Source organism: Plecotus auritus (genome assembly GCF_963455305.1).
Source record: "Plecotus auritus genome assembly, chromosome: 1".
In the NCBI taxonomy this organism is placed as follows: domain Eukaryota; kingdom Metazoa; phylum Chordata; class Mammalia; order Chiroptera; family Vespertilionidae; genus Plecotus; species Plecotus auritus.
Genome location: NC_137770.1, coordinates 188529459 through 188550706, shown reverse-complemented (window position 1 = coordinate 188550706; position 21248 = coordinate 188529459). Strand labels below are relative to the sequence as shown.

At 38.8% G+C, this 21248-nt stretch overlaps 1 protein-coding gene across 5 annotated transcripts in view; it reads left to right on the top strand.

Moving 5' to 3' along the window:
- Positions 1 to 9471, top strand: part of NUDT9 (nudix hydrolase 9) — a 30743-nt gene extending 21272 nt beyond the window's left edge. For all 5 annotated transcript variants that reach the window (XM_080662680.1, XM_080662677.1, XM_080662681.1 and 2 more), the window contains 4 exons: positions 4077 to 4188; positions 6072 to 6218; positions 7526 to 7610; positions 8957 to 9471. In XM_080662680.1, coding sequence (XP_080518806.1) covers positions 4077 to 4188; positions 6072 to 6218; positions 7526 to 7610; positions 8957 to 9135 — 523 coding nt within the window. In that variant the 3' untranslated portion in view covers positions 9136 to 9471. The remainder of the gene's footprint in view (positions 1 to 4076; positions 4189 to 6071; positions 6219 to 7525; positions 7611 to 8956) is intronic.
- The last annotated feature ends 11777 nt before the right edge of the window (positions 9472 to 21248 follow it).

Genomic DNA, 21248 nt, shown 5'->3' with positions numbered 1-21248 from the left:
CGGGAAGGTGTGGTGTATTATGAGCTTCTAAAACCACGTGAAACCGTTACTACTGATCACTACCGACAACAAATAATCAATTTGAACCATGCTTTAATTGTGAAACGACCAGAATGTTCCAGAAGACATGGCATAGTAATTTTGCTTCGTGATGATGCACCATCACACACTTCAAAAACAGTTAAAGACACATTAAAAGATCTTGCTTGGCACCCCAGTAATTCAGATGTTGGTACACTTAAAATTGTCCCAAAGGCTTCTTATACTATCTACATATTTTTGGATTCTTTTTCCTTTTTGTTTTTCTGGTTGGGTGTTTTTTGTTTCCTCATATTTCAGATCTTTGGATTCTTGGTGTCCTTTGATCTACAGTTGAATTTCTGTATATTCTTTTTTTTTTTCAAATATATTTTACTGATATTTTACAGAGAGAAAGGGAGAGGGATAGAGAGTCAGAAACATCGATGAGAGAGAAACATCGACCAGCTGCCTCCTGCACACCTCCCACTGGGGATGTGCCCGCAACCAAGGTACATGCCCTTGACCGGAATCGAACCCGGGACCCTTCAGTCCGCAGGCTGACGCTCTATCCACTGAGCCAAACCGGTTTCGGCTCTGTATATTCTTTATTTCAGACAGTGTATGCTTAATTTCTGACTGGTCCTTTTCCATTTTTTTGGCATTCTCATTAAGGTCCTTGAAGGTCTCACTAAGCTCCTCGGAGGTCTCATCAAGTTTCTCAGCGGTTTTTAGAAGATTCTTGAGTAACCTTATAAATGTGGTTTTGAACTCTATGTCCAGTAGTTTGCTGTCCTCCATTTCTTTCATTCGTGACATGTTTCTTTGTCTCCACATTTTGCTTCTTCCCTATGTTGATGGAGTAGTTTTCTGTGGTAGGTGACCAGTGGTTCAGCCTCCCCTATCACCTGAGGTGGACACTCTTGGTGCACCCCTTTGTGGGCTGGGTGCAAAGTCTTGGTGTAATTAAGCCTTGATTGCTGTTGGTACACTGGGAGGAATTGACCTCCAGGCCAATTGGCTGTGAGGACCCACTGTGTCTATAATGGAAGAACTGCTGTGCTGGAGACATGCTTATGGGGCAGGACTTGCTTCAGTGGGGCTTTGGTGCTCACTGAGTCTGCCTCTTGAATGTGTCACTTATGGATGTGAGGAGTTGAAATCTGGTGTCGTGTCACACTGACCACTAGGTACACTGGCTTCTGGATCTCCAATGGGGTGCAGGTCAGCTACTGTCTGAGGCCACCCAGCAGGAGCTACAGCGAGAACTACAGTTTTCTCCTCTTTGCTTGGGGTTTGGAGGTTTTGGAGCTGTCTGACCAGAATTGCAGTTTGTTAAGTTAAGTTACAATAGGGCAGACCATTTATATGCAAAAGCCGCTGTGTGGAGCTTGGGTGGGTTTGTAGATTGTGCAGGGCGGGGTCTCAGGGAGTCACTAGGCTAGGGCGTGTCAAAGAGCGATGGCTGCCAGTCAGCCGTCTCTGCGTCTCCACGTTTCCAAGTCCCTGCGTTCCGTGCCCCGCGCCCCAGTGCAGTAAACAATGATTGCTGCGTGCACCTCTGGAAGAAAGCCACCCTCACTTTCTGACCCGATGGCAGACAGTCCAGCTTCTCCCCATAGGAGTTTGGGTCCCCAGCGTCTCCCCAGAAAATGGAGTTCAGAGTAATCAGGAGCTTGTCTTCCTTCAGGTTGAAAAAAGCAGCGCACCCAGTCGCCCACCACCAGCCTGATTCGCGCGCCTCCGTACCTCAGCTCTTCAACACTTGTGCATGTCTCAATGCTCTTTTCTCTTTCCTTCTAGTTGTAGAACTTCCACTCAGCCAGCTTTCCCATGGTTCTGGGTGATAGACATTTTGTCTTTTAGTTGTAGTTTTGAAATTGTTGTGTGAGGCAGCAGTTTAGGTATTTACCTATGCCGCTATCTTGGTTCTCTCGTACCAACATCCAAATTATTGGGGTGTCAGAAGAAGAGAGAGAGCAAAATATTGAAAACCTATTAGAAGAAATAATGACAGAAAACTTTCCCTACCTGGTGAAAGAAATAGACTTATAAGTACTGGAAGCACAGAGAACCCCAAACAAGAGGAATCTAAAGAGGACCACACCAAGACACATCATAATTAAAATGTTAAGGGCAAAAGACAAAGAGAGAATCTTGAAATCAGCAAGAGAAAAACAGTTAGTTACTTACAAGGGAGTACCCATACGACTGTCAGCTGATTTCTCAACAGAAACTATGCAGGCCAGACGGGAGTGGCAAGAAATATTCAAAGTGATGAACAGCAAGAACCTACAACCCAGATTACTCAACCCAGCAAAGCTATCATTCAGAATTGAAGGTCAGATAAAGAGCTTCACAGACAAGAGAAAACTGAAGGAGTTCATCACCACCAAACCAGGATTATATGAAATGCTGAAAGGTATTCTTTAAGAAAGAGGAAGAAGAAGAAAAAGGTAAAGCTAAAAATTATGAACAACAAAATGACAACTAATACATACCTACCAACAAGTGAATCTAAAAATCAAGTGAATAAAAAATCTGATGAACAGAATGGACTGATGAATATAATAGAATCAGGGACATAGAAAGGGAGTGGACTGACAATTCTCAGGGAGAAGGGGGTGTGAGGGGTCTGGGAAGAGATTGGACAAAAATCTTATACCTATGGATGACAGCGGGGGGTAAGGGCATGGGGTGGGGTGGGGAATCAGGTGGAGGGAGCTATGGGGGGAAAAAAAAGAGGAACACCTGTAATAATCTGAACAATAAAGGTTTATTTAAAAAAAAAAAGATCTTGCCTGGGAAGTATTAACCCACCTCCTGTATTCACCAGACCTTGCTCCTTCAGATTACCACTTGTTCCGATCGATGGCACATGCACTTTCTGAGCAGCACTTCAAAACAAACGAAGTGGAAAATTGGGTCTCTGAATGGTTTGCCTCAAAACAATAAAAGTTCTATTGGGACGGTATCCACAAATTACCTGAAAGATGGGGAAATGTGTAGCTAGCGATGGACATTACTTTAAAGCACTTTTGATATTTCTCTTGAAATTATCATGTTTTCCCATTTCTGGAAATGGGAAATTCCCATTTCTGGAAATTACAGTTTGTTGCAAAAAGTAGACATATTTCTAATACAAAATATTTTTTTGGTAAAATCTGTCATTACTAACTGGTACACCTAGTCCATTGCTGGACTATCAGTTCTTCCAGGGGAGGAATTATAGGTGAGATATGATAGTCAGCCACTATATAAAGAAATTTGGAAACATATCTAATCTAGTTTATTTCATTGAGTCTCCTGCAGAGCAATGATCAGATTGTAGGTTTTTTTTTTAGTTTAGTATTAGAAGTTCAGTATCTTTCTCTTTGCCTAAGAAAGTTATTAGAACAATTTTTGAAATTGGGTGGAGGGAGGTAAATGTGGTGGGGGTAGGACAGGGGAAGGGGGGAGATTTATCAATATCTCTGGGGAAGAGGCTGTGGCTAGAAAAAGTGCATTCCGAAATTAACATAGCCTTGATACTATTTAAAAACACCATATGCAAATCAATTCAAAACTTAAAATTAAACTAAGAATAGAGGGAGATATTTTTTAAATAAAAAAGGGGCATAAAGATTGAGAAGCACTACTTTTGAGAACAGCTAAATCTGTGTCGTATAATCTGTTTTTCTGATACCACAGAGTGAACTATAAAAAGCAAATATTACCAGATCTTTTACACTACTTGTAATTCTTAAAAAGGATCTGTGGACTTAAAAAAAAAAAAACACCCAAACTTCTGTAATCCTTCCTGTAATTTCTGTCTTGCTTTTAAACTTCTTTTTTTGGTTGTATTTTAGTACTGTAAAAACTGTTTATATTCTGAATATTCATTATGAAAGTAGACGTTTTTCTAATACAAAATGTTTTTTTGGTAAAAACTGATTTGAGGTAAATTTATATGTACTCTGTTATAAAGAGAAATACATCTTTATAACTTTGACTCAAGCTTGAGCTAGGACCTTGGCTTTTGTTCTAAATTAGTTACGATCTTACATTACTATTTACAGGTGGAAAAGGGATAAAAGTGGAAATAAAATCACCCACCCCATTTCTGGAAAAAACATCTTACAGTTTGTTGCAATCAAAAGGAAAGACTGTGGAGAATGGGCAATTCCAGGGGTGAGCATTAAAATTAAATCAAATTAATGATTTAAGTTCTGTTTAGTTTTATTTGCTTTATTTACCACAAGATCATTGTGTATGGACCTTTTCTACTCCACCTATCCTCCATTCCTCACCATTTCAATTAGTAATTCTTTTGTCATTCATCACTGCAATGAAGTGTCATTGTTGGTAACAACTCTAGGATAATCAATACAACAAGGCTGTTAGAATCTAAGTCTGAATCTGAACCCCTTGGGAAAGAACATGGACTGCGAAGTTAGACCTAGGCTCATATCCTGGTCTTTCCACTTTGAGCTGAGTGATAACGGAGTTTGGACCTCATCTTTATAATAAAGATCATCTTATCTACTTAATAGGATTACTAGAAATAGCAGGCAGAGCAGTGGTTGTAAAGTAGGTACTCACTAATGTTGGGTCCCATCTCAGAAATAAGATTTTTAGCATTTTTGTTGTTGAATTGTGATAACTTTAGAAATAGTAAACTAGATAATTTTTATTACTTAATAATTCTTACAGTATTAAAAATTTCCATATCAGCAGGAAGAGTGTACTTTGACTTCATATCAGTGGTATATATGTAAAAAAGAAATATATATATAAATATTTCTTTTAAAATATATTTTTATTGATTTTAGAGAGGAAGGGAGAGGGAAAGAGCGATAGAAACATCAAAGATGAGAGAGAATCATTGATTGGCTGCCTCCTGCACACCCCACACTGGGGATTGAGCCTGCAACCCAGGCATGTGCCCTGACCAGGAATTGAACCATGACATCCTGGTTAATAGGTTGACATTCAACCATTGAGCCATCCCGGCAGGGCCCAGTGGCATATTTTAAGTGGCTTTTAAGAAATGTATATATGTATGGCAGAAAGTTTTATATTTAATGCCCTAATGTTAAATGGAGATAGTTTTACAAGAGGATGTCTTTTTATACACATACCACTATTTGCAATGTTTTTTTCTTTGTAAGATAAAAATGGAATGGAAATGAATATCTCAGCTGACTGTGATGAAAGCCTAGGCTAATTATTACAAGCCAAGTAGTAAAACTTTGCTCATACTGAGTATAAAATGCAATAATGATTTCATCATAGGATTTTATATTTTTATTCTCATTTGAAATTCCAATTAGGGAATTATTATCACTGATATAATTTTGAGAGTCATTCATCTAATCTGTATATTTTGTCTAACAATGCAGACATTGAGGATGCAACAGAGCAACATGAACAAACATCCCTGTCCTCTTGGTGCTCACACTCTAGTGGGGGAGACAGATAATATAAGATAAATAACTAATTATACTGGTATCTTAGAAGGTGATACATTTTAAGGAAGGGGACCAGGACATGTTTGAGATTTTGCCATTTTAGAGAGGTTAGAGAAGACCTTTAGTAAAGATTTGAAGGAGGTGAATGCGTGAATTATGTGGATATCTGGGGAAAAGCATCTTGGACAGAAGTAATATAGCACGTGCAAAGTCCCTAAGATGAGAGTATGTCTGGCAATGTCTTAGGAACATTGAAGAGGTCAGTGTGGCTGGAATGGAATGAACGATGGGGAAAGTATCAACTTTCTGTATTCTTTCTTGCCTCCAGGCCTTCCTTCCTTAGCTGGAAAGGAGTCTGATTTGCTCAGTTTACCATAGGCTAACCTTGGGCCAATTACTCTAGTCAAATATATCTGTGATACCCTGATAGGCTGCTTCTGCTAGAAACACATGGTTTAGGGAAGAATATATGACAGAAGAATAGGGATCGTGTTTATGGGCAGATAGACCAGGAAAGGTACATGCATCACTCAGTAAATATTTGTTGGATAAATTAAAGCTTATTACTTTTCTTTCTTTTTTCTTTTTAAAATGTGGCCTTAGGGGATGGTGGACCCAGGAGAGAAGATTACTGCTACACTGAAGAGAGAATTTGGTGAGGAAGCTCTCAACTCCTTACAGAAATCCAGTGCTGAAAAAAGAAAATTAGAGGAACAGTTGCACAAACTCTTCAGCCAGGAACATCTAGTGGTAAGAAATGGTGGTTCCCAGGAAGGAATTAGATCTGTGCGTTAGTGAGAATTACTTAAAGTTCACCTAGAAATCTGGTAGATCATTCTCTGAATAAGGGGAAATATTGTATGTTTGTAATACCTGTTCATAAAACAACTTAAAATTGTAGTAGTTCTACACTGTAAATAGATTTCTTTTTATAGCCCAACTTTAGTTCGATTACATCATCTATATATATAAAAGGCTAATATGCAAAGTGTCCCTGAGGGAGTTCGACCAGGAGACCGGGAGTTCGATCGCTCTCTATGACGTGTGCTGACCACCACGGGGTGGCGTGGAATGAAGGAAGGCCCCAGTCAGCAGTCGGAAGGAAGGCCCCGGCTGGCAGCCAGAAGGAAGGCCCCAATTGGCCCTGATTGCTAGCCAGACCTAGGGACCCTACCTGTGACAAATTTTGTGCACTGGGCCTCTAGTTTATTATAATACATTTTTTTCTGTTAGTTTTTGTTCAGACTAGGTATGAGCTAATGTAATACAGAGCTCACCCATCCAACAGAAAACATTAAATTTTTTTTGCATGAATTCAGCTCTTTTGAAAGGACATTTACATTTGAAATTATGTTGTTCAGAGTTCCTCTGGTTTATAACCATTTAAATCACATGTCTGTTTTGTCTACATATCCTTTGTAAAAATTTAAAAATCACCTTATAAGGTATATGTACACTAATAATAAGGAAAAGGACCGATTTTCTTTTTTTTGGTTGGCTTTTTTTTTATTGCTTTGTTTTCTTTTTAGAATTAGGATTTCTTAATTATTTATCTTATCATCCAGTTCACATTTGTGTTAGATAGCTAGATCCAAATCTTTTCATGTATTAATAGTTTAAATATTAGTCTTTACTAACTTTACTTATATATCTCATTTAACAGATACTTAAATTATAAAGACATTTAAAAAAACCATATGGCCCAAATATTATTGTTACTAAATTTTGAAATTAGAATCTGAGATGTTGAGGGTTTTGTGAATTTTAAAGTTGCCTCAAAGGTTCTTGAGAATATTGTTCTTTGGGAAATTTAAAATAAGCATAAGGAATGCTATATTAAAGATGTTATGGTATTTATGTTTATTTTTTTATTGTGGTAAAAAACACATAATTTACCTTCTTAACCACTTTAAGTGAACAGTTATGTTAATTATATGCACATTTCTTTGGAACAGGATATTTACATTGCTGATTTTAATGACAGTAACACGCTTCTGCTCTACCCATTCCTGTTTCACCCTACACTATTTTTTTTGTCTGCCTCCTTTTAAAAATAGATATATAAGGGATATGTTGATGATCCTCGGAACACTGATAATGCATGGATGGAGACAGAAGCTGTGAACTACCATGATGAAACAGGTAATTTTACTTATGTTTATTAAACTGACTGGGTTAGAGGATCAGTCTAAGTCCAGCAGCCTACTAAGGCACAATTAAATCTGGAATATTTTAGTAACTTAAGCCAATCAACTACTAACTATGGGGTTATATTTAAAATAGTTGATATTAAAAGAATACATAGAAGAAAGCCTTGCCCCAGCTCGTTTGGCTCAGTGGATAGAGCATCAGCCTGCGGACTGAAGGGTCCCAGGTTTGATTCTGGTCAAGGGTACATACCTCAGTTGCAGGCTCTATCACCAGCCCTGGTGTGGGAGGCAGCCAATCAATGTGTCTCTCTCACATTGATGTTTCTCTCTCTTTGTCTCTCCCCCTCCCTTCCACTTTCCCTACAAAAAATAAGTCAATAGAAAAATATCCTCAGGTGAGGATTAGCAACAACAACAAAAAAGAAAGCCTTAAAAGTATTTTCTTTAATCCACTGATAGTACATAAAATTAAGATTGAATTTATGGACTAAAATTATGTGCCTTAAAGTTATTAAATTGTATAGTGTGAGTCTATTTGTATAAAATAAAAAACAAAAGCAACTGGAGATTTGGGTAGGAAGTATGGCTAAGATAAAAGAAATGGGATTTATATCTGTCTTATTGTTTGAAATAATTTTATAACAAGTGTGTGTCAACATAAACATTATTCAAACCTGTGGAGAATTTTTGTGAGTTTATCTGAGTCAAACTGTCAACAATTGCCAGGAAGCAAAGTCTCAGCGGGTTGAAAAAATGCTCTGGGAAAATGGCAGTTTTGCACTGTTTCATACATTACTATCAAAAGAGGAGTTGTAAGTGGATTACATGAAATTTGTTGGTTATAGATTAGGGATGTGGGAGAAAGCAAAGTGGGGGAAACCTCTAGGTGAGAGCACTTATTTTTAATTTATTAATGTAATTGATAAATATTTTCTTTTATGGTTTTTTATTTGGTGTCATACTTAGAAAAGTCCAGTTACCCTAAGACTATAAAACAAGTCACCAGTAATTTTTTTTTTTTTTACATTTAAATCCCTAATTTCTCTGGAATTTATTTTGATACAGGGTTTCATGCTTATTTAGTATGAATTTTATTTTAGGATAATACTCTTACTTTCTAAAGAGAAAAGCTATCTTACTGGTACCTCCCCTTAAAATTTAGAAACCTGTTTAAAATATGGGCATTTGGAAAATTTGGAATATCCTAGTTTTTAATTCACTTGGCCACTTAAGACGATGATTGTTTACTTACTTTTAGTAAGAATACTTGAAGATACAGTTATGCTGAAAAATAAATGAATTGCTTTTTCTTGGTGATGTTTTTTCTTTGGTAACCAGGTGAGATAATGGATAACCTCACCCTTGAAGCTGGAGATGATGCTGGAAAAGTGAAGTGGGTGGACATCAGTGATAAACTCAAGCTTTATGCTAGTCACTCTCAATTCATCAAACTTGTGGCAGAGAAACGAGATGCACACTGGAGTGAGGACTCTGAAACTGACTGCCATGGATTGTAGCTCACAGCCTCATGCAAGCCAAAGGCCAACAGAGGAGCATGTACTGCAAAGAAGGCAACATCCCAGAACCCAAATGAGCAAGCAGGGTTGGTAACGTGGAAATTATTTTATTCACTTTTAAAACGATTTTTTTTCATTTAGAATGTTTTACATCAGAATAAAATTAGTAAATATGGTGAAATATAACATGGTATTTTCTGCTTTCCAGTCAAAAGAAATATAAACAATCATATTTTATATATATTCTATTTAAGCATGCTTTTAGCCAAATTTAAACAGCTTTGATGCTCTGAAGAATTGTAATCTGAATAAAGATAAATTTCTGATGAGCCCTGACTTCTGCTTTCCATCTGGTTCTTGTTTGTCAGTTTTGTTTTGTTTTCCATTCCCCTTGCTCTTCTGTGGTCTGAAGGGTGTTCCTGCCAATCAAGCTCCTTTAGGAGGAGCACCACCATCATGCAATCTGAGTTACCTTTTAGTTATTGGCTTTACATCTTGCTTTACATGATCTTGCTGAAGCTGATTTTAAAAAATGGAAGCTTTATTCTTGTCTTTAGAGCCTTCAGTTTTATGAGGAAATTTCAGCCCTCTTTTAGTTAAGTAAGATCAATAAATAAGAGCTCATGTTCTCATTTTGAAAAATTTTGAAGTAAAAATATGTCCAGCCTGGCCAGTGTGGCTCAGTGGTTGAGCATCAACCTATGAACCAGGAGGTCAGGGTTTGATTCCCGGTCAGGGCACATGGCCCGCATTGCAGACTCAATCCCCAGTGTGGGCATACAGGAGGCAGCTGATCAATGATTCTCTCCCATCATTGATGTTTCTATCTCCCTCTCCCTTCCTCTCTGAAATCAATAAAAATGTATTTTAAAAAATATGTCCAGGACATTAGTAATTTGATTTAATATGTATATTTATTTTACTCTACTGTAACTGCATGTTATAAATGCATTAAAATAGATGTTAAAAAGGAACTGAAGTCAGACAGACAGAGGGAAGTCTTTGGGGGGTCAGTGCTTTTGCTAGGTTAGGCATATTAAGGATTGAAATAGGCTTTTGAGGGACTCAATGTTAATATAATTCCCAGAGAAAAGGAAAAGAGATGGTGTTTTGGATGCTCTTGGGAGCAGGGAGGAGGGAAGAAAACAACACTGCTTTGTCCCATGATACCAACTCCTGCCAACCTGAAGGGTCTGTCTCAATTCCATCTTCATTCCAGTTGGCTACAAATGGGCGTTTGACAGAAAGGAGGTTTAGGGGTAGAGACATGGTTGTTGTCTTTTCTTTAGACCAGGGGCGGGGAACCCTTTTTTTCTGCCAAAGTCCATTTGGATATTTATAACATCCTTTGCTTAATCTAAATTTATGTTGCTATGGAAAAAGCTCCTAGATTTATTGAATTTCAAGTCCCACCTGCGTTTGCCTTGGCAGGGCCAGACCAAATGATTTCGCAGGCCTTATGTGGCCCATGGGCCGGATACCCGCCCTCCCCCCACCCCCTGCTGCCTAAGACATTTGAAAACAGTATTAGGCTTACTCTGTAGCTAATGGACAGAACTAGGGCTCAGGTAAATCACAAGGTTTGGGATCCTCCCCCCTCCCCGATTTAGTGTCAAAACTCCTTTGGTGGTAAAACTGGACTGATCTGACTGACAGGAAGCTTTTTCTCCTCGAGTGTGACTGTCAGTTTTGCTGAGAAACATTAGAATGTTTGGTTTCCAGATGTTTGCCTTGCACCCCCCCTGGAAGAGTTATAAGGTTTATGTACGGTATTAATTTTCTAAAATCCATAAAATCCTGGTCACTGGGTATGTAATAAGGGTGAAAAGGATGACATTCTCATCGATGTGCCTGAAAAGGATGACATTCTCATCGATGAGGGATAGGATGACCTGCGCCCAGCATGAAAGAGTCTGATTCTTTTACTGTTTGGCAGGAAGGAATTGCTTCTTTCTGGCACTATATAGAATTCTCTAAATTGAAATGGCTTACAAAAGTTCTTGAGAAAGTTTGATCAATTTCCTCAAGAAATGGCATTTACTTATGTTTAATAGTGTTTTGTTGTTTTTAAAGATTTTTTTTTTTTTTTAGAGAAGAGAGGAAGGTAGAGCGAAATATCGATGTGAAAGCAAAACATCAATCCAGGCTTCTCAGCATGTCCCCCACTGAGGATAGAGCCTGCAACCCGCCCTGTGTGGGAATTGAACTGGCAACTTTTTAGTGCACAGGATGACACCCAGCCAAATGAGCCATACCAGCCAGGGCTATTAAACAGTTTTGATACATTTAAACTGACATTAGTAAAGATACTAGGTTATATTAAAACTTTATTTATTTAAAGAATTACTAAAGCACATGGTCTACAGAGAAATTCTTTGTGGCACTGTGGAGTTTTCACTGGAACATTTACAAAGTTTGAGAAAAGATAAAACTGCTACTATAAATTATAGATAGGTTCTAAGTAGATAATCTTCTGATAACTGAGTATCCAGCACCATCTATAGTAAAGACCAGATTAAAATTTTAGTTTAAGACATTTCTGAAGGAATATCTACTCCTATATTACTAAGCAATCTTGGCTGTGTATTTTGCTTTTTTAAATTTTAGATATAAGGAATATTTTTGTTTTTTAGAGACATTTAAATAAATAGTAATAGTAGATGCCAGTGATCGAATCTACACTATATCACTTAATCCTCACAACAGTCCTGTGAAGTTAGGTAATATTATTCCCATTTCACAGATGAAAATGGTATTTAGAAAGGGTGCCCCAGGTTTATTCACTAAGGGATAGAACTAGGATTTGAATCCTGGTCTGCCTGGTTCAAAACTTACTCTCTGTCTACCATATTCCCAACTAAGGTTAGGAAGCTTTTGTGATTTGTTACGTTAAGTATGCAGTTTGGAAGATTATCTGTTACCTAACAGTAATGTTACCCAGATGTAATATAGTTACGGTTTGTGACTTAAAATTAAAGGCCATATCTGATTTGACTAGCATTGTTGAAATGGGTTGCATAATTTGGCCCAAAAGCAATTTATTTCATAATATCTAAGGATTAACCTAAGGATAATTAGTGTTTGTCTTGCCAGCAGGTATTCTTGAGATTAGAAAGCATTTTAAACTCAAATGGAAGCATATGCTAAACTTACATAAGAGCATAACTATCTAAAAATCTAAATATTTGGTAGCTAAAGAGGGAACTTGAAAATTCTAACCACGTTTAGAGGCTAAATGCTACGTTGTCTTACAGTATAAGGACTTAGGTGATTGGCATATGTGAAGTTTTAACAAACTGATTTTAAAATACATACTTTGAAGAAATCATTTGTATTAATTTGATTTTTTACATCTACTTCTATTATATTATTAATTTACCAATACATCCACAATCTGAAGCTATTAAACTCTTAAGATAAAAATACTGAAAATGTATAATAATGCTAGAAAGGAGATTTCACTAACCTTATATAACTTTTGGTATAGTAGTGAGAGAATTATTACTGAAAAAATAAATGATACAGATTATAGTTATTATAATAGTTTTTGCCATAATTTCTTCTTCACCTCTACCCACGTCTCCCATATTAGGCTTATTTTATTGCTGATGGGTTAGTATTGGTATAATCTTGTATATTAGGAGGTAGAGAATAATGTGATTCTATTATACCTAAATGCTGATACATTGAGTCCTCAATTGTCTTTTCTGCAACACAGACTTAATTCCTCCCACTTGGCTCCTGATGGCCTGATAAGAATATTAAAAGTGGTAGGAGCCTTAGCCAGTTTGGCTCAGGGAATAGAACATTAAAAGTGGTAGGAGCCTTAGCCAGTTTGGCTCGGGATAGAACATCAGCTTGCTCAAGGACACGGACCTTGGTTGCATTGATCTCCAGTCCTGGTTAGGCCCAATCCATGAAGGAGGCAACCAATCCATGTGTCTCTCTCACATTGATGTTTCTCTCCCTCTCTGCCTCTCCCCCTGCCTTCCACTCTCTTTAAAAAAATCAATGAAAAAATATCCTCGGGTGAGGCTTAATGCCGGGAACCAATTCCAGCATGTAATAATTACAAGAGTTCCATCAAAAGGTTGGTGAAGCTTGGGCGGCTCAACAAGGGTGAGCCACATATGTAATTTACCTGTTGGAAACGGCTAAGCAGCACTTCCCCCAAACCTGAATAGGATTGTTAACTGCCAGACAGCTCAGGGCATTTTATTGCCTCCTGTTGGCCAAACACCTGAACAGCTGTAGGCTATTCCCCAAACTGACAATGCTTCTGTAACCTTACCCTTTGAAATGTATATCTCCACCTTGTCTTAGGACAAATTGTGTTTAATAAATACCATGGGTTCCTAGACAAGGAGAGTCTTTAGCTCAGGGGTGGGCAAACTTTTTGACTCGAGGGCCACAATGGGTTCTTAAACTGGACCGGAGGGCCGGAACAAAAGCATGGATGGAGTGTTTGTGTGAACTAATATAAATTCAAAGTAAAGGAGCGGAGGGGAGAGCAAGAGAACCCTCCGCTCTTTCGGCTCCACGGGCCGGATAGAACAGCCGAACGGGCCGGATCCGGCCCACGGGCCGTAGTTTGCCCATGGCTGCTTTAGCTCCTGATCCTCTGACCTCCCCAATGCCTTTCAAAATTATCTTTAGTCTCCGGACTCTTTAATCATCTACTCGCAGCCCCTTTCTCTAGAATGCTGAATCCTATGTAAGGCTGGGAAAAGAACCCCGGCATTATGACGCCCGAACGAGGGACACCGACACTTAACAACAACAAAAAAGTGGTAGGAAACAATAAGCACTCTAGGGCAGTGACACTTGTTAGAATAAAACTTGGGTGAAATCCAATTCCTTTCTCAAGATTGGAATTGAGCGTATTTTGACTCATAGAATTCTCTCTAGGTAGCTTAATACTGTATATAATTTTAATTAACATTAATTCAGATATTTACAAAAGGGATACACCTTTTTGGTCTCTGTTTTTTGTAAATATTTTAAATGAAGCAAACTTGGGTGAGACTCAAAGTGGAGTCTCAAGGTTTGCAGCCTTTCCACCCAGCGAGCTGATGCTCGTGTGTTAAGGAGAGGTGCTGCCTTGCCATCGGGCATTCCGAGGTTTGGTAATTTCACAGCAGGCTTTGCTTACTGCTGACTTAATTGTCCACAGGACAACAATATGCTTGAGGTAAAATTTACTGATTGAAATTGCTTTTTTTTTTTCTTTTTCACTGATTGAAATTTCTTAACCTAATATTGCATATATTTCTGTAAAAGGAAATTTTGTTAAATACCATGGGCATTATGAAAAGAATACCTTTTTAGTCCTGCAGAAATTAAGATCTAAAGATCTTGGAGGAAATTGAGTTTATAATTCATGAGCTCCAATTTGGGTAGATCAGTTGGGTTTGATTCTGCCATATGTTTTTATGGTTCTCAAGAATATGCTTACCTTTTCTGAGGTTAAATATAACTTACTTTTATCAGTATAATCATAGAAATGAAGCCTTACCCCAAGTAACCCCTAAAAATAAAAAAATAAGGAAATATTATCTTAAATGTATTAAGTAGATTTTTAGTTTATAATAGCTTAAAAATTAATATGAACTTACCAGGAGTTGGTTCAAAATAGAACTGATTAACTGTGAGAGAAAAAAAAATCAATGATCATTGCTATAATGGATTTATCTTTAACTTAGTATATATATAAGTTAAAATATTTTCTATATGAAAATGTTTTTAATGAAAAATTAATTCATTTTTACTGCTTAGTTTTTTATTTGCATGATGTAAGATTTTTAAATGAATATGCAATATCTAGGTTCAAATTATCTTAATTCTGTCAACTATAATAAAAAAGTGGAGAAATTGGTTTAAAAAAAAAAGTCACTTGTAATACCAGAAACAGTTTAATATCTTGGCTATCTAGTGACTTGCTTGTTTCACTTAATACTGTTGGTGCTAATAAACAGAAAAAAACCCTGAACAATAAAAAATAAATCTCCTTAATTCACAGAACTATTTTCCTGTAACTGCCTTGTAACTGTATTTACTATATCTAAAACATAGAAAATTGATGTGAATGGTTAATAAACTCACTGTGTACACTTCCATACAAGTGCTGACTTATATTACGCAAATTCCCTGTGTGAATGATACTGGAACCGACATTTTAGGACAACTCTGAGTACTTTGCACCAAGGGTTTGCTTAGACAACCAGTTTAACTGGAAAAGTATTGCTTTGTAGCTTTCACATGGTCCTTCTGTTTTAAGAGGCTGGCAGCTTGCTCAAAGACCATTGACCTTTTGACCAACAAGGCAACGCTGCCAGGTTCAGCACTGTCTTGACTTGTTCTTGACCTGAGTATCGTTTGTTCTCTTAGGATGCTTTTTCCTGCTCTCTGACTTAACTAGGATCACTGGGAGAAAAAAAAATTATGACCATGAAGATATGGCAGTTTCTTTAAATTATTCTGTCAGGATTCTTTCCAGGATGGGTTGTGGCCAGCAGTGCTTTAAAAAAATTCAGAAAAACAAAATATAAATAGGTATTAAGAGTTCAGATCTAGGTAAATTGAATGAGTCATGTGTCTGAGGAGTCAATATTTTCACTGGAGGGGACCTTGGAGCCAAATACATACTAGCACATTTATCCAAGGTCATGTAGATAATTGTAGCAATGAGATTAGAATTTAGACTTTCAGATCACAGGCCAGTGCTCTTTTAGACATGTTTTGATGGAAAGATGAACTTACTAATTTTTGTAATAACTTGCTGATTTTTGTAATTACCAATAATTAGTCATTGAAGGTAGTTTCTTAAAAACTTTTAGTTAGAAATATGCCAGAATTTTTTTTTTTTTCCTTTTGGAGTTAGACAGTAATAGTAATGCTGCTTAAATAGAATGGATTATGGGAAGAGCACTTAGGTATTTGAACTCAAAAGACTTAGGTTCTTATTGAGGTGGGCTCAGAACTACCTGTTTGACCTTAAAGTTTCTGGGACACTTCAATATTCTTCAAGATGGTAGACTTTAAATAGTCTATATTGAAGGATCCTGGAAATTTTATCTTATAATTTAGGCCCAACTTTCTGACATTATTACAAAATACTGCATGTCCCTGATTCTAAGGTACCATAATTGTAAAATGCACCATTTAGTTAATGAGAGCATTTTGAAGAAAAAGGAGATTCTAGATGAAATCTAGTATCTGCTGTGGGATGTGTCTTGATTTCAGAAAATGTTTAAGGGTGAAAAGTATTTTTTAGACCAGGACATAGAATTTTTTAATATCTTTTTTGTAATTATGTATTTATCCTGTGTATCTGTAAACTAAGATTTTGAATAACTTATTGTATCAATAAAAGGCCTCCTTAAAAAAGTTGAATGATGTGCAATTCAGTGAAAAAATTATCTGTTGGGATTTAGACTTGATAATCTTTAATGTATTTATGCTAATGCTTTGTTAGAAGAAGTCTGTTTTACCTCTTCTAAAGCAACTTATTCTGTAACTATTTAGTCTTAATGACTCTTCACTTTCACCCTCATCAATAAGAGATGAGATTGTTTTGTTGATTTATAGTTTGGATTAATTGAGTAAATGTAGAACTATTTGCAGGCATTGAGAATGTTTTTTTGTTTTTGAATTTAATAGTCATGCTTTATTTAATTTCCAAATGAATTGGAATATTAAAGATATTAATTTTCATGATGAAGTGGCTCATCATATGTAGGGTATTGAATGTAATCTATATATATACTAGGGGTCCGGTGCATGAAATTCGTGCACTGGGGGAGGGGGGGGAGTCCCTCAGCCCAGCCTGCCTACTCTCACATACTGGGAGCCCTCAGGGGATGTCCTACTGACGGGGAGCGGGCCTAAGCCGCAGTCTGGCCTCCCTTTGTGGGAGGCAACCGGGCTGATCAAGGAAAGGCACCAGCCCCATCACCCCGCTGCTACAGCCACTGCCAGTCACCGCAGCCACCAAGGTGTTTTCATCAACACGGACTCCAGTCCCTTCACCATGAAAAAATGACAACTTTCTTTAGGAATTTTCAAGATGTGTCTTTCATAGGATATGACGTTTCTTTCTTTGTTTTTTTTTTTTTTTCCTCACCTGAGGATATGTTTTCATTGATTTTTAGAGAATGTGGAAGAGAAAGGGAAAGACAGAGAGAAACATCAAAGTGAGAGGAACACTTTGATTGGTTGCCTCCTGCATGAGCCCTGACCTGGGCCCTAGCCAGGGAGAAGCCTGCAACCTAGGTACATGCCCTTGATCAGAATTGAACCTGGACTCTGCATTCGGCAAGCCTAGGCATTATCTACTGAGCCAAACCACCTAGGGCAGGATATGACATTTCTTAGCCCTCCAGTAGTGGACCTTCATTTTTTTCCCTAGGAGTGTGGTGGAAAAGCCCTAGATCACCTTTTTAGATTCTTATACCCAAGTTACTAAGAATATTACCAGTGGCATACAGGGAGCTTAGCCAATGAGTGGTCAGAAAAGGTGTTTCCTCTGTAGTTCACACCTATCGCCTCCGATCTCCGGCTCCACCCCTGCCAAGGCCTAAAGCCTCGGGCCTTGGCAGGGGCCCCCCAGCTCCCTCCGATCGCGGGCTCTGCCCCTGCCCAGGCCCCAAGCCTCTGGCCAAAGCTTGGAGCCTGGGCAGGGGCCCCCCAGCTTCCTCTGATCACCCGGCTCCGCCCCTGCCCAGGAGCCCCCTGGCTCAGGCCCTTCCCAGGTTGCTCAGGACCCACGCTAGGCCTACCTGGGTTCTGAGAAAGTTCCCAGGACCCAGGCTGCTGGGTGCCTGCATATGCAAATTAACTTCATCTTTGTTGGGTTAATTTGCATACTCTGATTGGCTGTGGGTGTAGCGGAGGTACGGTCAATTTACATGTTTGTCTATTATTAGGTATGATAACCCTAATATGCAAATAGACCAAACAGCAGAACAACTGAACAACCAGTCGTTACGATGTGCGCTGACCACGGGGTGCGCACGGAACGTGGTGGGCGTCAGCAGCAGGCGGCAGAGCACGGAACATGGCAGGCATTGGCCGCGGTGGGATGGTGGAGCAGGTGAGTGGGGGCGCCAGACCAAGGCTGGTTGCTGTCATTGGGGCAAGCCTCTGGTGGTTATTGGAAATTCTTTGCTCCCGCGTGCCGCGGTCCTGCTGGGTGCTCGCACCTGCTGCCATCGCTGGCCCCGCTCGCAACCACTGCCGGCGCCAGAGCCACCGCTCGCATCCACTGTGAGTGTCCCTGAGGGCTTCTCCACCTCCCCCTGCTCCTGAGGGGCAATTGGGGCAGCAGCCACCGCTTGCACTGCTGACGGCGCTGGCCCTAATTGCTCTGCGCTGTCAGCGGGTGCGAGCGGGGCTGGTGCTGTCAGCATGTGGGATTGGTGGTGGGAGCAGGGCTGCCGGCAGACGGGACCAGGGACTGCGGTGGGAGAGGCCAGGCAGGGGCATGGAGTATGGGCCAAGACCTGTGTCTGTGCCCACCACAGCCTTGTGGCCCACAGTTCCTTTCAAGGTGCACGAATTCGTGCACTGGGCCCCTGGTATTGTTATAAACTTTATGGATTAACAAGCTAGAATATATTTACCGCTATAATGATATTAGGTGGCAGGACCTAAAATAAAGGAAACAATCAAATAATTGAGGTGTAATTCAGCATTTTATCTTTTTTATGTTATACATTTTATATTAGCTTGATTAAATGAAAATATGCTTTTTAGAATTCTTAGCATTACTAAAATTATGTCATTGAAATTCATATTCACTAATATTTTAAGTAAATCCCCATAGCCAACTCCCCCATTTTCTTTTGTGAGCTCCAGATGTAGTAGGGACTTTTAGGGAAGATCATCTTACTGGGTTGGGAAAAGGCTATATTTTGGGATTACTTCTTTATGAAAGAAAACTTTAATGTCATTCCCTATGATTTTAGGAAAGATTGCTGTTATGTACACAACTTATTTTTTGATTTGTGAATGAGTCAGTCATCATTTGTAATTATTCCTCATTCAACACAATCCCTTCAAAAGTAAAATTTAAATAATCCTTTATACCATGACCATAACCTTAAATTTAGTTCAAAGGCTTCTAGAACATATTCCATTTTAATAAGAATGTATTTTCCTTCCACTAATGGCAAATGTAAGCATAAAATTTAAGAGGTAAAATGGACTTTATAAATAATTTTTACTATTTCAAGAAAGTAAGGCTCAAAGTGATATGGTTAGCTAGTTAATTATTAATAACAGGAAAGAGGCAAAAGGGATGTCAGATATTATAGGCGTGGTCATTTGGGCAGCTTCAACAGGGAGCTGCAACTTTACACTCCCCAGGAACCACCGCCCATTCCCGGCAGCTTCCTGGGGGAAGGGACTGGACAAAGGGGAAGATGGGCATAGTGCAGTGAGTTGGGGTAACATAGGGAAAGTACTTGCCTGTCAATCTAGCCTGGGGAACCATGGATTGGCCAGAGTGGGCAGGACCACTGCAAGCCTGCCAAAATTTGGGAATACATAACCCCTAGACCAGTGGTCGGCAAACTGCGGCTCGCAAGCCACATGTGGCTCTTTGGCCCCTTGAGTGTGGCTCTTCCACAAAATACCACGGCCTGGGCGAGTGTATTTTGAAGAAGTGGCGTTAGAAGAAGTGTAAGTTTAAAAAATTTGGCTCTCAAAAGAAATGTCAATCGTTGTACTGTTGATATTTGGCTCTGCTGACTAATGAGTTTGCCGACCACTGCCCCAGACAAAGGAACTAGTGCTCTTGGCTCTTGGTGCTTAGCTTTCTCTTGGTTCTCTGGTTCCTTTGGCTTTGCTCCTGCCTGTGTTTTCTTCATAGCCATGTGGCCCGAGGACCCTACATGCAATGGACTGATGGACTGCAGAGGGGAACAAACTCAGCTGGCCTGACGCCGGACTGGACCTGTGCTCCAACAGGGAGCGGAACTGTGGACTCTGGCTCTTAATTCTGCTGTGCTATAGCCACAGCTCCCCTTCTTCCTTGCAGGGGATGAAAGGAAATGAGACCTTCAAAACTCTGGGGTTTGATTCCACGGAAATAAAGCTTTCTACAAACCTCATCCTCCCGTACGAGTCTCAGAAAATTCCTTTTCTGGGGATATCCCAAGAAGCCCACTCCCACTAGCAACCGGTGGAGATGAAGACCTCTCCCCACCGGCAACAAAAGGAGTTTGAGATTACTCCAAGGTACTAAATGGCAGAGCTTGCATTCCCAGGTTGACTTCAAGTGCTTTTTCTACTGGTCTCCTAGTTCCCTCTACATCAAGAAAATGTCAGGTCTTAGATAGTTCAGTTTTCAAGAGTATGCGAGATTTGTACATTAAAGGACTCAAGTAAGACCAAGTATCAATAACTAATGATCCCTGTAAGAGAATAATAACCATTATTCCGGTATCAAATTCTCCTCTGATTAAATTGAAATAATTTTCAAGTTTTGTATTCATTTAAATACGTTTTAAAAGGGAACTTTAAGTATAATTACCTGATTTGGATTATATGGAAAAGGAAAAGGAAGAGGAATTGGAATCTACAAAAAAAAAAAAAAAAAAAAAAAGAAAAAAAAAAAGAAAAAAGTGAGTTGTGATAAAATAAAATGTGAACATTTTGTTTTGGCTTTTTTCTCACTTATGCATTTATTTACTCATCCATCCAGTCATCCATCCATCCAGTAATTATGGAGCAATTATGTGCTCTCAGAGAGCCCACCTTCTAATTGGTGGAGGTTAGATTCTAAATCTTCATAATTTTTTTCTTTCAAGAGGTATGCTTATTTTGCTTAGTCAAAGCTAAAGCCCAGAAATCTGTTCTACATGTTGATAATTCTTGCAAATCTATCAGTTTCTCTACAGTTCATTCTTTGCCTAATTTTTTTTCCTGTTCAGCCATTTCATATAGGAAGAGGACACAAATAAATCTTCCCTCTTCAAATCATGGCAATTTTAATCTACCCCATAAGCACAGCCACTAAAATCTATTATTAGGAGAAAATGTGGCAATGGGAAACTGCCTGATAGTTAATACTATTCTGCCACCTGGTGGAAGAAAGAGTTTCCATTTCAAAT